Raw genomic sequence first — 15,195 nt, 5'->3', positions numbered from 1 at the left:
ATAGGGCCCAGAAGGGGGTAATCAAAGTTAAATGAGGTCATATGGGTGAGGCCCTAATCCGATAGGACTGGTGTTCCTACAAGAAGAAGAAGAGACAGCAGGGATGCACACACAGAGGAAAGGCCAGGTGAGGACACAGCAAGAAGGTGGCCATCTGCAAGCCAAGGAGAGAGGCCTCAGGGGAAACCAACCCTGCCCCACCTTGACCTTGGACTTCCAGCCTCCAGAACTGTGAGGAAACAAATTTCTGTTGTTTAAGCCACCTGGCCTGGGGTTTTTTGTTATGTCATCACTAGCAAACTAAGACAATAGTTATTGGTTATTCATTAATTATTGTGTACTATCAAGAAGAAAATCCTGTTTTTTAATAACATACACATTCCTTCTTGTCAATTTTCTTTAATCCTAAATAGTTACCAACACCTGTGTGATAGGCCCAGGTGGAGTTCAGGGTCCCAGCATTGTTGGGGGGGAGTACTCTAAGTTTCCTGCCATCTCTTCAGTTTTGACACAGTAGCTCATTTGTTGGTCTCAGGAGCCCTGAGAGCAGGGGAGGAATTATTTTGTCATTTTACAAACGAGGAAATAGACTTAACTGAGTGATTAACCCAGGGTAAAGTACTGAACTTAACAACCAAGTCTTTCAACCCCACTCTGTCTGCTGTTTCTCCCACAGTCCACTCATCTTTCTTTTTCCTTAGCATTATCGTATTTCCAAGTTTGGGGTGTTTCTACATTTCATAATTTGTTTCTTTGTTTTTGAATCTTGTGTCTTATTTTTCTATAATTCCACCGGATTCTTTCTGTTTCTCGTTATTTTACGCTTTCACGTTGTCTTTGTGGGGGATTTCTCAGAAGGAGACATGCTACACTATTCTTTACTCTGCCATCTTTAGGACCAATCCCAGGGGGATCATTGTATTCAGTTAGTTTCCTCGAGAAGCCCAGGCCATACCTGGAGGACCTTTTATGAAATTCATTCTCTTACCCCCTTCCCTGCAGCTGTGGATCCTGAATTTAACAGAAAGCTGAACACCTATAGAATGCAAAAGACATCTTTGCCCTTCAGATTAATTATGCACCTGTCTTTGGACTTTATAGTAGATGGTCGGAAGTTTGCTTTATGGGAAGCTTTAAATCGCCATGTTAGGAGACTGCAACGAGCAAATAAAAATGCAGTCCTTCGTGGGCTGGACAAGGGTGGAAGACTTAATTCCAGAACATTCTGAGGATTGTGAATGTTGATCTAAGGTTGCACAACAGATTCTTTGCTCTCTGGCATTTAAAAGGAAAAAATAACCTGATTTTTCAAATATTTTGTGGTCACTGGGTACCATAATTGATACCAATAATAATAGCAGTTATGTTTATTAGGTGCTAACTATGCCAGGCACCGTATTATGTGCTGTTCTATTCATACAGTGTTTTATTTACTTCCCATACAATCTATGAGGTAGGTATTGTTACTATCCAACTTTACAGATGAAGAAACTGAGCCTTAGAAAGGTCAAGAAACTTGTTCAATGTCACTCATCAAACAGGTGGCAGAACTGGAATGCAAACCCAAGTCAGTCTGAACACAAAAAACTTATGCTTTTAACCAAAGTGTCTACATTTCTATGAGGACAGGATTTTCAAAAGCCATCCTATTTCATATCTTCTGATGAGTTGTCCCATTAACTATTGAACTGTCCCAGAATGGACGTCCAATTTTGCATCCCAACTGCCTTTCCCAGGCTGACTCTCCCACTGAAAGTAACACAAAAATCCTTTGTAAGACCAAAAGTCCTGGTTCTTGGTGTGGAAAATGTGGGCACTAAGATTTAGGCAGATCACCAAATTTTAGAGAATTAGAGAGCAAGGCAATACACTCAACACTAAAACTATTCCGAGCCTCTCATGCTATCTTCCGAGATCTGGAAGGCACTGATGGGTCTTGCAATTTCTGGATGTCATCCTTAGGAATCCGAGTCCTCATTATATTATTGAAGTGCATAAATGCAGGTTTTCCAGCAAGTTTCAATGGATGGAAACCTGGATAAAAGGAACGTACTGTGTTAGGTTATTAATTATTTAAGCAGTGTTTTCTTGAGGGACTGCCATTGCCTGCAAAGGGGGCTCCACGAGCTGTTCTCTTATATCATGAATATTTATAATATTATACTATCTATATTTAAAATGTGGCCTTTCATTAGAAACCTCATTATGCTATGCCTTTTGATTCTGTGGTCATCATTTAGTTTTGTTTGCTGAGCATCCAAAGAGATGAGAGTGATAGGGCGACAGTAGAGAGAGGACTCTAGAAATTCATGATCAACAAAACCTTTTTGATTCCCAAACATGGTCCATGATCTCAAAGATTTAAGAACCACTGATTCAAGATCATTTTTATTTGATAGCCAAATATCCACATGCAGTGATAACCGTACCACTCTAAAGAGTTGTTTATATCAGACACATTCAACTCATATAATTTGCCAAAACTGGGAGTAAGGCAGAGGTGGGGTGAGGGGCAGCAAAATCTGGAATATCTCTTTATAGGCATCCTTGTAAGCACATTTTCCCTTTGGTCCTAACATCACCTTATTTTGTTTAGAGCACCTCATGTGGCCAAAATAATAGCAATTAGAAATGAACTCTTCCAAACTAATGCCTTGCCTCTTTCTCAGGTTCTCTGGGAGTCAGTGAAAAAAAAAAGGAATCCATTGTAGTATTTCTTATTCACCCCAGCAAGCTGTTATCAGTTCCCACTTGATTTTTATCTCCATGCCGCAAACCTCAAAATGCCACAGCCTGAGATGGGACCCCGTGGAACCGATGCCTTTATTTATCCTTCCACGTTCCCAGCCATCTTTCTTTTTTATCGATCACTTCTCCCTGTGCCCACCTCCCCTGAACTAACAATTGCCGATTTGAGTTTTCCTGTCCTGTCTCTTTAAGTCAGAAACTTCCTGAGGTTCCTAAGCTGCCGGGCTCAGCAGGCGTCCAGACTCCCAGCAACTCTCCATTGCAGTGAGATTGGCGAGCGAAGCTCCCAGGTCTGAACACCACCACCAGATTCCTTTCCATCTCCTCTGACTTTGGAGCATCTACACTGACACCAGTGGGTTCCAAGACATCCTAGGAACCGGGTCGAGGAGTGAAAACCAAATCAATTGATATCGGCAGCTCCAAAAAGGGAAAATTCCCTAAACAGAACAAAGCGTAAAACCAATACAAAATCCAACTAAAAAGTACACAAAGAGCAATAAAATTCTTTAGGGCTCAAATGCCTACCTTACAGATTCCCCAAAGCTCTTTACTCACACATGTATCCTCCTTTCTGGGTCTGTTTTCTGGCTCGCCAATAGCTGGGCTTTCTTGGACTGAGCGAGTCTCCTCAAGTGTCGGGCTCTGAAATCCACATGCTACACACGCCCATACAGTCGTTCGGTGCCAGGCAGCCCCTTCGCCTTCCTTCCCGGCCCTGGACCAGCCCGTGCCAATTCCCTGACGGCTGACCCACTCCTACATGGCATGGAATGGGGAAGGGAAGGGAGCCAGCAGGAGTTGGGGATCTATTCAACTCACTACGGACCGGGTGGCCACCCATCCGGGATGGAAAGGGTCCATCTTATCCTTTTCCTAACCTGAAAACCCCTCCACAGATGGTTTCTCCAGCCTCGTTCAAATCCCAGAACAAGTTGGCAGACTCCTCCTGGCGTTCTCCGCAGGCACCCAGACCACTCCGAGCCGGCAGCCCCCAACTGGCAGGACACGGATCGCCTCTTACCTTCACAAAGCCCCAGTTCTTAAAAGCCTGGCTGGAGTCTCCAAGGAGTCATGCGTTTTACTTGACATTGGAGGCAACCAGTTTGAGGAGCAGGGTGCATTTCGAAATGAAACAGAAAGTAACCCGGTGATCCACACGAGACCCCGACTTGTACTTGGCCCTCGGCAGCAGCCTCTGCGTGTCTTCGGACGCAGCCCGCACGCCCAGCTGTTCCAGCCCGGATAGAATACAGAGGAAACTGCAGCTTGGAAGTCTGGAACTCACGGCCTGGGCTTTTTTTTTTTTTTTTTTTTAAAGAGTATTTGTTGAGCTTTTTAACATGCAGTTTGTCTCCTTCTGCAGGGAATTACTCAGTGAGCCTGTCATCTGACTCACGGCAGCTCCATTATATAATTCAAACTATGCTATTCGAGTTCTGATCAGGAAACCAAACTCCCCTCCACTCCCCTCTTCCCAGCCTGACCCCCTCCCCCTGCAGTAGGGGGGGAGGCAGAGAGGGAGACACTTAAAACACCAAACAATGGCAATTAACCTTTCTTGAAACTTCAGGAGGAGGGCTGCATTTTTGCAGCGTATCTTTATTTCCCTTTGGTCTGATCCGACTTGGGTGGAGGACCCCCTAAATGCCAGTGCTGAGTTAGCAGGGATTTCTCCAGAAGTGACATCTCCAGATGTAACTGTAACAGTTCCCCTGATTTCCTTTTAGGGTAGCTGTCTGTAGATTAGATAAGTCGCTGAATGGATTTTCAAATGAGAGAGTGAATCATCAGTTGAAAAGCCTCACACGGATTTATAACACATGTGCAAATGAAGTCTAAAACCTAGAATGTTGATTCCTTTTGCCACATACCTAAGTTTGGTGAAATGCCAAAGGGATAGACTGAGTTGAGGGGTCTTTGACCAACCCACCTGCCCTGACTCTGATGGTGATAAACCCTCCCCGAGCTGCCTCAAATAAACATAGCATCCAACTGCAAACTGCCTGCTTGCTATGCAAATATCTCTTAAAGGCCAAGCCCCCAGCCTCTCTTTCAACCGTGTTGAAATCCCAAGGCCAATCCACACGGATATTTTGAAGCCACCACTGTCTTGGGTGAAGGTAATAAGAATCATTTCAGTCTCTCCCAGCTGCCCTTTCTTAGTGTCTGTCATTTCTGTCCAAATGATCTCTATCAAGGGGCAAGCATGTTAAAACACAGAATTGACCCATGAGCGACAGGCTCTTTGAGAAACTTAGATGGCATAAATGAGCATGACACTTAAAGCATCATGAAACACAAAGATCAACATAAAAAACTCCAACCTGTTCACTTTTTCCGTGTCTAAGCCAGGATAAACTGTATGCAGAGGGGGCTCTGGGCTCCCAGTTTTCTCCCAGCCAGTGGAGACTTGTTGCTGAATATGGGAAGTACTTGAAAAGGACTGTGGAAGTTGATGGGAACAAATGCTAACATTGATCAATCTTCTTCTGGTTTTTCCTAGTCTGACCTCTTTTCTCCCTTCTGCATTCCCCCACTCATATTCCACCAAAGAACACTACCTTCTCCTTCCTGCCGTTCTCCAGCACTGTGAGTAATATCAGATACCATCACTATATAAACCTGTCTCATTAGATTGATACTGTGCCTTAGGAATAACCTTCAAAATACTTTGTAACTGTCCACATAGCCCCCTCTGAAGTAGGCATGGGATAATTACTATTCTCCTTATACAGACCTAAAGAAGCCAGGGACACCGGCAGGAATTAGATGTCAGGTCTCCTAGTCTCAGCGCTCTATTTTGCAAGGGAAGACCAAGATACACATGAAAAAAATACACATGTGTAAACCTGAACGACAGATTGATGTCTGTTTATATCTCTCCCTCCAGGTGTAGTAAATACACTATGTTAGGGCAGTCACTATGGTAACTACTTCTTTCTTAACGAGAATAAGGATATATAGTAAGATATTAGAAAAATCAGGTGGTGAGACCCTCTCCAATAATGGGAAGAGAAGCAATAATACTAAATATAAATATCCTTGGTCTGTATGTAGTCATTAAATATTGACACTGCAAAAATCGAATTTCCTAGACCAGTGCTGTCCAATAGAAATACAACATGAGCCACATATGTAATTTCAAATTTTCTAATAGTCACATTAACGAAGAAAAAAAACTGGTGAAATTAATTTGGGCTATATATTTTATTTAATCCAATATATCCAAAATATTATTTCAACATGTAATCAATATAAAAATTAATAAGAAAATATTTTCTACTCTTTTCTTCATTCTAAATCTCTGAAATACAATATGAGTTATATGTATTTTACACTAACAGCACATCTCAATTAGGAATAGCTACATTTCAAGTGTTCAATAGCCATACGTGGCTAGTGGCGACCACATTAGACAGGCCAGTCCTAAACTATATTTGGTCATTTTTGGCTTGGAATTTGTTGTTTGAGTACACATTTGTCTATCCCTACTTGGAACTTTTAGGAAAATAAATTGCATGCATTGGGTTCTAGCCTTATGGCATAATTCAAGTGGTGTTATCTTGGGTGGAGCAAGAAAATATCAAATAAGCTCGGAATTGAAAGGCTCTTAAAGTTTCAGCTTCTTTCATGCCACCAGAGGATCATAAAGATTAAAAAATAAATCTCAGGTTTGTAACAAGTTCCTTCCTTGGTTTTCCCCAATCGCCCGAGTTAGGAACCTCAGAAACATGCTGGATGTGCTTTCTACGTATCTCCTCTCTCTCCCTTCTCCTCACAGCCTCTCTAACAGACCTCCTGTCTCGTCCAGTCTACCTGTCACCTCTTCTCAAGTCCCAGGGCCTCTGCCATAACCCAGATATCCCAAGAACGCCTGCCTGGTCTCCCTGCCTCCAGTGTCTACCCATTCAAGTTGATTTTCTATCCTGCCTTCAGTGCAAATGTGCGTTGAAAGCAGACATTTAATCATGTAGCTTCTCAGCTTAAAGTCTTTAATAGCAACCTGCTGCCTTTCAAATAAAATCCATACGCCTTGCCATGACACACAGGCGATCATAAACTGGCCTCCGGGGACTTGCTGGCCCATCTCCTGACTTAACTACACTCTCTTTGAGTTGCCCTCGTCTACATGCTTGACTGGGCCCTGATTTCCATGACTCTATGCCTTCGTTTAAAGTCTGCTCCCTCTGCCTGGAATGTCCCTCCTGAAAATACCTACCCCTCACCAAACAGCACAATCGTTCATGCCTAGCTCAATATTTACTGTAGCTCTTCTTGATCTTGCAGTCTAAGTTAGCAGCCCCCTCATCTATGTTTTCACACCACCTTTATAAATAGGTGTGTTATAACATTGATCACCTTCTATTATAATTATATGCCATGCTAGGCAAGGATTTCCTCAGGAATAGGAACCACATGCCATTTACCTTTGAAGTCTCCCTGGACGTAGGAGGATCTCAATAAATGCCTGAGGCATTCCAATACCCTTTCCTGTCCATTTCTCCTCCTTCCAACTGTCTAACCACTTGGTGTCATTGCCATCACCAAATCACCGTTGCTACTTAGCAGCCAATACTTGTTAGCAGTACTACGTACCAGACACTGTGCTAAGCATGTACATACATTTCATTTAATTCTGACAACAAATCTATAAGATAGGGACATATGGTCAATTTTTAATAGCTGTGGCATCTTGAATACCATCTTATTCTTTCAACCAGTGTTTTAGGCCATCCTTATAAACACCAGTTATGGCAAGCTGATGTGCGGTTATGCATCCAGAGAATACAGGATTACATACTTATTTGTTAAGTTATTTGTTAACAGGCTGATGCATGTGAGTTTTGTTTTATATCTTTAGTGTCTCCATCTCATTAATGTTTCCAGTTCCTAGTGGGCTGAGAAAACAGAAAACCTAATTAATAGTACTTTGTGCAGAGGAAGAGTATGGTGTTTTTGAATAAGAGCAGAAGAAACCCTGCCACACGGACATCACAGGATGTCACATTTAGTTTTGTTACTCAGAGGCATTTTTGGCTTTATGTCCGGCTGTTTAGTTGTTTCCACATAATTTGGTTTAGTAATGCTTTAAAAAGTGGAGGGATCAACACCAAATGCTGGCAAGGATGTGGAGCCACAGGAAGTCTCATTCATTGCTGGTGAGAATGCAAAATGGTGCAGCCACTTTAGAAGACAGTTTGATGGCTTCTTACAGAACTAAGCATACCCTTGCCATATGATCCAGCAACCACACTCCTTGGTATTTACCCAAATGGATTGAAAACTTACGTCCCCACAAAAACCTGCACATGGATGTTTATAGCAGCTTCCTTCATCATTGGCAAAACTTGGAAGCAACCAAGATGTCCTTCAGGAGGTGAATGGATAAATAAACTGTAGTACATCCAGACAACGGACTATTAGTCAATGCTAAAAAAAAAAAAGCTATGAAGCCATGAAAAGACACGGAGGAAACTTAAATGCATTTTACTAAGTGAAAGAAGCCAATCTGAAAAGGTTCCATATTGCATGCTTCTGACTATGATATTCTGGAAAAGGAAAACCATGGTGACAGTAAAAATATCAGTGGTTGCCAGGGTTTGGGGGGATGGAGGGATGAGTAGGTGGAAGAGAGGATTTTTGGGCAGTGAAACTACTCTGTATGCTACTATCATGCTGGATACATGTCATTACACATTTGTCCAAACCCATAGAATGTACACCACCAAGGGGGAAGCCTAATGTAAACCATGGACTTTGGGTGCTAATGGCGTGTCAATGTAGTCATTGTAGTAACTGTCATTGTAGTCATTGTAATGATGTGTCAATGTAGATTCATCAGTTGTCACAAATGGAGCACTGTGGTGCTGACAGCGGGGGATGCTGCGCGTTTGTGCGGGTATGTGATTATGTGAGAACTCTCTGTGATTTCTGTTCAATTTTGCTGTGAACCTATAACTGCTCCAAAAAATAAAGTCTATTTTTTTTTTAAAGTGGAAGGACTAGAGAACAGCTTGCTCATGGGTGCCCAAGGATTGTGCTCACTGGGTTCCGGTATGACATGCAAGTTGTTTTCCTACTAGGCTATCAGTTGCTCAAGTTTATTAATTGTTTTCTCTGCTTTGTTTCCACAACACCTCTAAATAAATGGCAGTTCATGTACTAAGGGATTAATAAATTCTCTTTTAAATGAGATGAAGAGAAAATACGCTTAATGCTTCACATAATAAATGCATACTTCCACCCACATAAACAGCATAATAGCCTTAACGTCAACAGAAAAACTATTACTGATGGGGTTTCTGGAGACTCTGGAGCCTGGCACAGCCTCAGACTTGAGGAGGGGTTGTGTTGGGAGGCCTGGCCAGGGGCTAGAAGAGTAGCTGAGTTTTGGGAAAGCTTAACTCCCTCCTTGACTCAATCCTGAAGTTCTCTATGTGTCCCCAGGGGTCAGCCCTTGTCACCACCTGCTGGATTTACAATGCGCCGCACAGAGCAGGGCTGTCTGCTGGGCAAGGTACTTACCCTGCAAGCCTCAGTTTCCTCACCTGTAAAAAGGGGATGAGGATATTGTTGGGTATTGTGGGCATTACATGAGATCATATCTATAGAGTGCTTGGCAGAGCAATTGGCTAATGTCTGTGTCAATTAATGGAAAATATCTATTCTTAATATTAAGCCTTATTAGATATTACACGGTAATAATAAAGTGTTGGAGATGGGATTAGGGAGCTCAAGAGATGGCAGCGCCTGGTGAAGTGCTCTTCTCCTCACCCTACCTTCTTTCTACTCAATGTACTATTGGCACATATTCAGATGGTGAACGTGTTGACTTCCAAGACCTCTGTCTTCCTTCTTTTCTTCTTTCCTTTTTCTATCCCTCCCTTCTTCCCTCTTTATTTCACTTCTGCCTCCCTCCTTCTTTTTCACTCTCCATTTCCATTTATTATTTTTAAACTGAATTAATTTTGTCCCTTGCTATTCTTGGCCAGCTAACTAAGGCTCTTTGTATCGGGATCTTCTTGCCAAAGCCATATTAAGCTCACTAGGTTGCTATACTTAGACCAGCCTGTTTCTGCATGCTCTTGGAAGGCCTGCAACATCACAAACAAGAAAGGTACGAGGTCAAAGGATTCTTGTTCAGAGCAAAGGGGGCTGCTGTACACAGAGCTTCCCAGAAGGAAGGCTGAGCCTGACAGGAACAAGATCTGAGGCCTCCGGCATAATCTATAACAGAGCAGTTAATACCCCACTCCCTGCCAACTCAATGCCACTGCCAATCTCAGAAGCCATTTTTCAAATTGCTTCTTGGCCAGCTCAGCATAATGACTACATGACAGCTTTACTTTGAGAGGACAATAGAAAAAGGCGGTTTTCCAGAGACGTAGGTAGTTTCGTTGCTTCCTTTAATTCTCTCCAAAGCATGGTGTGGAATTTATGTGATGACTTGTGGCCAAATAGGACTAAGACCCAAAAAAGACACAAGAGGGGAGAGGAGATACACAGTGGCCCTTATAATGAGACAAATGAATGAGTGTTTAAAAGGCGGAGAATGGATTGAATTCTAGTTCTGCCTCCTGCTCACTGGGGCAGATTATTGTGCCTCTGTTTCTTCCTGTGTATGATGCTGATAATGATAAACTGGGGGGAAGTCTGAGGTGGCTTTTGTAAAGCATCTGTCAGGTGGCCTGCCATACAGCAGGTGCTGAAAGACCCTGGCCAGGTAGGTTTGTGAGTCTCCGTTCTTCATGTCTAAAACAGAAAAAGACTATAATGCCCCAAGTTAAATGAGACCTCCAGCAAAGTGTCAGTACTGCATGAGTGGGTATTCCCTCTTACCCCCACTCCAAACCTCCACGTTGCAGATTATAGTTTCCAAACATGGACACAACTGTATCTCCCATTGCACACACTCTCCTAGAACCCTGCCTCTCCTCTGTTGAGCGGTGGGATCTAATTCCTCGCCCTCTGAATCTGGGTGGGCTTGGAATACGCTTGGAGCCAGGGTGGCAGAAGTAATTCTGTGGGAGTGCAGAGGCTAGGTCATAAAAGGCAAGGCAGCTTCTCCCTTACTAGTTGGACCACTTGCTCTTGAAGCCTCCAGCTGGCAGGGAAGCAGTGGACTTCACTGAGGCCGCCACGCCATGAGGGAGCCCAACCTAGCCCGTGTGGAGAGCCCATAAAGAGAGTTACAGATGCTCCAACCCCACCCCCCACAGTCACTGTCTGACTGCAACCTCATCAGAGTTGGGAACCAGAATCACCCAGGTGAGCCCTTCCTGAATTCCTGATCCATGTCAATGAAATGTAAATGTTGAACATGCAACAAAACCTAATCGGAAGAGAAATAGCGCCTCCATTATGCTCTCCTAGAGCACAGTAACATAGGGCTCAAAGCCCAGGCCCTGGAATTAGGGAGGACCAGGGTTTAAATTAACCCTATTACTTTAGCTGTGTGACCTTTAGTAAGTCCACATGTCTAAAAAGGTGATTAAAAATAATGCCTAGGTCATAGAATTATTGTGGGATAAATGAAATGGTCCAGGTTAAGTACTTAGCGTCAAAACTGGAACAGAGTAGACTTGTAGCCAGTAGAGTCAGGGCACAAACCCAGGAGAGTCTGGCTCCCACGTTTGTGCTTTTAGAGGAATTTTCTAATTATTATAATTATTTTTTAAAGTCTCACTACTTTTGATTTTGTTTTTTTCCCAAGTCATTAATTCATCACTCATTCAAAAATGAAAAATTTGTTTTTCCCTGTCTTTTTTATCCCTCTTTACAGAACCTAATGCAGTAAGCATGAACTGATGTGAGAATCACAAGGCAACCCGTGTCATCACAGAAAAGAACAGCAGGACTAGTTATCTTTCTGCAGGTTATACTTGGGAAGCCGGAGTGAGGGGTTGGGTTATATAGAATATCTTATCTAAATAGTGCAGCAGAAAGAGCCACAGTCAGAAAGAGCTTAGCTGGCCATGTGCTAGTTTATGACATTCTTTCCTTTATTTAAAAGTTGGAAATATTACAAAATTAATGATCTAGTTACTGCCATTAAAAATCCACCAGCATAGGGGCTGGCCCTGTGGCTAAGTGGTTGGGTTCGCGCACTCCGCTGCAGGCGGCCCAATGCTTCATGGGTTCGAATCCTGGGCGCGGACATGGCACTGCTCATCGGGCCACGCTGGGGCGGCTTCCCACATGCCACAGCTAGAAGGACCCACAACAGAGAATATACAACTATTTACTGCGGGGCTTTGGGGAGAAAAAGGAAAAAAAAAATCCACCAGCATTACTGTATGTAAAGTCTTTCTAGACCTCTGAGCCCTCTACCGTGCTGGACAGCATGTTGTGATTCTTCTCTTGACTTCTACAACACCACCTACTCTAAGCTACTGTTTGAGAAACAAACGAATTCTACTTATTTCTTTTTCTTTTCCCCATTTGCCTACTTCTTAAATGTTGGATTCTCTCCTAATCTCTCTCCTGGTCTTATGCCTCACTGAATGACCTCTCTTCTGATCTTTTAATCTACTTTTCTGGAGCCTTCCCCTTTATATCAATTGCAATTTCTCTAATTCACATTCTTAGCCTGTCTTCCTAGAACTGTCATAATAACCCAACTGGTGTCCCATTTGCAAATTGCTTGTCTCTCTGAGCTTTGTTTTCACACTGCCACCAAAATCATCTTCCTAAAGCCAGGCCACCACATGACACTCTTCCTCAAAGATTGACATTGCTCCCCTACAGCATAAAGTTCAAGCTCTTTAGTGTGGCATTCAAGGTGCTTCCTGATCTTGCCCTGCATCCCTGTCTTCACTTTCTGCTATAATAGACTTCTTGGTATTCCATACACTTCATCTTTCCCTACCTTCCTTCTCATCGGCCAACGCACTCCCTCATTCTCTGTCTCTTGTAATGTTTCCCACTATATTCTCCTCAGAATACTGGTCTCATGAAATGCTGTACTGAAGAACAGGAGCTGTGGTCAATGGTCCTGAGTAATACTGTATACCAGATTCCGCCTTCCCCTTGAAGGTTACATGCACCTTAGCATTCAAATGCTCTGAGAAGTCCTGCAACAAATAAACCTGGTTAGCTTTGTTTCTCCCCAAATTTCCTAATTTGGATTCCCCTTCTTCTGGAAACCCTGAGGAACTAGAGTTCATTAACTATCCTTTGGGAAATACTGATATATTCAAATCCTCTTCATTCATTCATTTTTCATCTGCCCATTATCCATTTACCTGGCAAATATTTGTTTAACACCATGCCAGGCACTGGAGAATGTACTGGGGGAAGAATAAAAGCAAGATGGACATAGTGCCTGCTGTCACAAAGCTTATAGTTTTGCCTGAAGGGAAGATAAGTAAATTTGCAACAACCACAAAGTGTGGTCAGAGCTATCATGGGGGAAATAGAATTGTGGCAGTGCAGAGTGATAGGACTTCATCAGTCTGGGGACGGTTAGAGAGGGTTTCCTGGAGGAAGTGGCTAACATGGGAACCTGGAGGAGAAGTGGGAGTTAGCCAGATAGAAATCGGAGGCAGAAGGGAAGGAGTGATGTAGGCAGGGTCAACTGCTTGTGAAGGTCCTAAAACCAGAGGGAGCATCGGGACGACTGAGCGACTAGAAGACATCTCTACCCAAAGGTCACCATGAAATCTTCAATACCCCTTTCATCCCCACTCCCAGAATCTTCCTCTGTCCTTCTACCCTATCTGGCTTACAAAGGGGAAATTCTAAAAATGTTTGTTAAATTGCTATTTCCCTTATGGTAATCTGATCACACTATTATTTTAAGGAGACAAATAGGATCTGCTGAAGCACAAGCCTACACAAACGCGCACACACACACACACACATACTCCATCCCCAACACTCTTAATAAATTCAAAATAAGAGAGTTACTTTTTAAAAAGCTATTGTTAAAATGTATATAGATGTTGCTTTATTAATTTTATTTCCAATTTATTTTTTAATTAAAAAGTATATTCACAATAGCTAAGTCATGGAACCAACCTAAGTGCCCAGCAACTGATGATTGGATAAAGAAGTTGTGGTATATATATGCAATGGAATACTACTCAGCCATAAAAAAGGACAAAGTTGTCCCATTCACAACAACATGGATAGACCTTGAGAGTATTATGTTGAGTGAAATAAACCAGACAGAGAAAGACAAACTCTGTATGACTCCACTCATAGGTGGTAGTTAACATATGGACAAAGAGAACTGATTGGTGGTTGCCTGGGGAAAGGGGGGTTGTGGGAGGGCACTAGGGGTGAAGTGGTGTACCTACAACATGACTAATAATAATGTACAACTGTAATTTCACAAGGATGTTAACTTTTATAACCTTAATAAAAAAAAAGTATAGATACGTAATTGTGAATATTGAGACGATTCTCTTAATTAACTCCTTTGTTGTTTAATCCCCTTTAACATGTTTTCCGTTCTTAGGCAGCTTGCTTTTGTCACCCATCAAATAGAGGGGTAAACTGTAATTGGGAGATAAACTAGATGCTTAGACTGGAGCATACCTAAAAGCCTCGAGGTTGGAATCAGCATCTCTCCCTGAAGCCACCATACTGGGATTCCTGCCCCCTATCGCTGCCTCAATTCTCAGACACACTGTAATTGCTGCCTTTCTTTCTTTCTTTTTTTGTTTTTGTTTTTGTTTTTTTTTTGGAGGAAGATTAGCCCTCAGCTAACTACTGCCAGTCCTCCTCTTTTTTGCTGAGGAAGCCTGGCTCCGAGCCAACATCCGTGCCCATCTTCCTCCAGTTTATATGTGGGACGCCTACCACAGCATGGCTGCCAAGCAGTGCCATGTCCACACCCGGGATCCGAACCAGCGAACCCCGGGCCGCCGAGAAGCGGAACGTGCGAACTTAACCGCTGCGCCACTGGGCCGGCCCTTATTACTGCCTTTCTTTCTGTGGCTGCTGTCTGGTAATAAAAGCAGGAGCTCTTCCTTTTGTCACCTCTAGAACAGAGGGTAATGTCTCTTAATTAATGAAAGGAATTGGTGCAATGTAGTGAGAATGTTCCAATTGCTTCCAATTAATCCCACATGCAGTTGGCAAAGTTAATAATCCATAAAATGACCTATGATCTAAATATGGAGAACAATCATCTTTTATCAGTAATTTTTCTATTGTCCCAGCATAAACAAGAAAATTCAAAGGCTAGATGCATAGAAAGCCTACAGACTTATAGTATCATGAATTCCTAAATATAATCTCAAGTAGAAAAGAAATGTACACATGGCATTCAGATCTTATGAATTTATGCCATTCAGGTTTTTTGAATGCTGTACAACTTCCATAAATCATCAGACATTGACAGATGTCAATTCATCCATCGGTGGAGCAATTATTTGATTAGATACACAATTTGTCACCAAAGCAAAGACACCTTCATGGTCACGGAAAAGAAGGAAA

The 15,195-nt window shown here is 42.7% G+C and overlaps 1 protein-coding gene across 17 annotated transcripts in view; it reads right to left on the bottom strand.

The window, feature by feature from the left end:
• PHACTR1 (phosphatase and actin regulator 1) overlaps window positions 1-15,195 on the bottom strand; it is a 500,502-nt gene that overhangs the window by 278,565 nt on the left and 206,742 nt on the right. The window contains exon 1 of one of the 17 annotated variants that reach the window (XM_070584096.1): window positions 3,773-4,403. The exons of 9 other annotated variants lie outside the window; for them this stretch is intronic. Coding sequence is in view for 2 of the 8 variants with exons in the window: in XM_070584089.1 (XP_070440190.1) it covers window positions 3,307-3,310 (4 nt within the window). In the remaining 6 variants the exon portion in view is untranslated. Of the gene's footprint in view, window positions 1-3,276; window positions 4,404-15,195 lie in introns of those variants that run through there. 7 more of the 17 variants (XM_070584092.1, XM_070584091.1, XM_070584093.1 and 4 more) reach the window with 7 other exon arrangements.

This window comes from Equus przewalskii, chromosome 19, assembly GCF_037783145.1.
Source record: "Equus przewalskii isolate Varuska chromosome 19, EquPr2, whole genome shotgun sequence".
Classification (NCBI taxonomy): Eukaryota; Metazoa; Chordata; class Mammalia; order Perissodactyla; family Equidae; genus Equus; species Equus przewalskii.
Note: the sequence above shows the minus strand (reverse complement) of the source record. Positions and strands in the feature narration are given on the sequence as shown.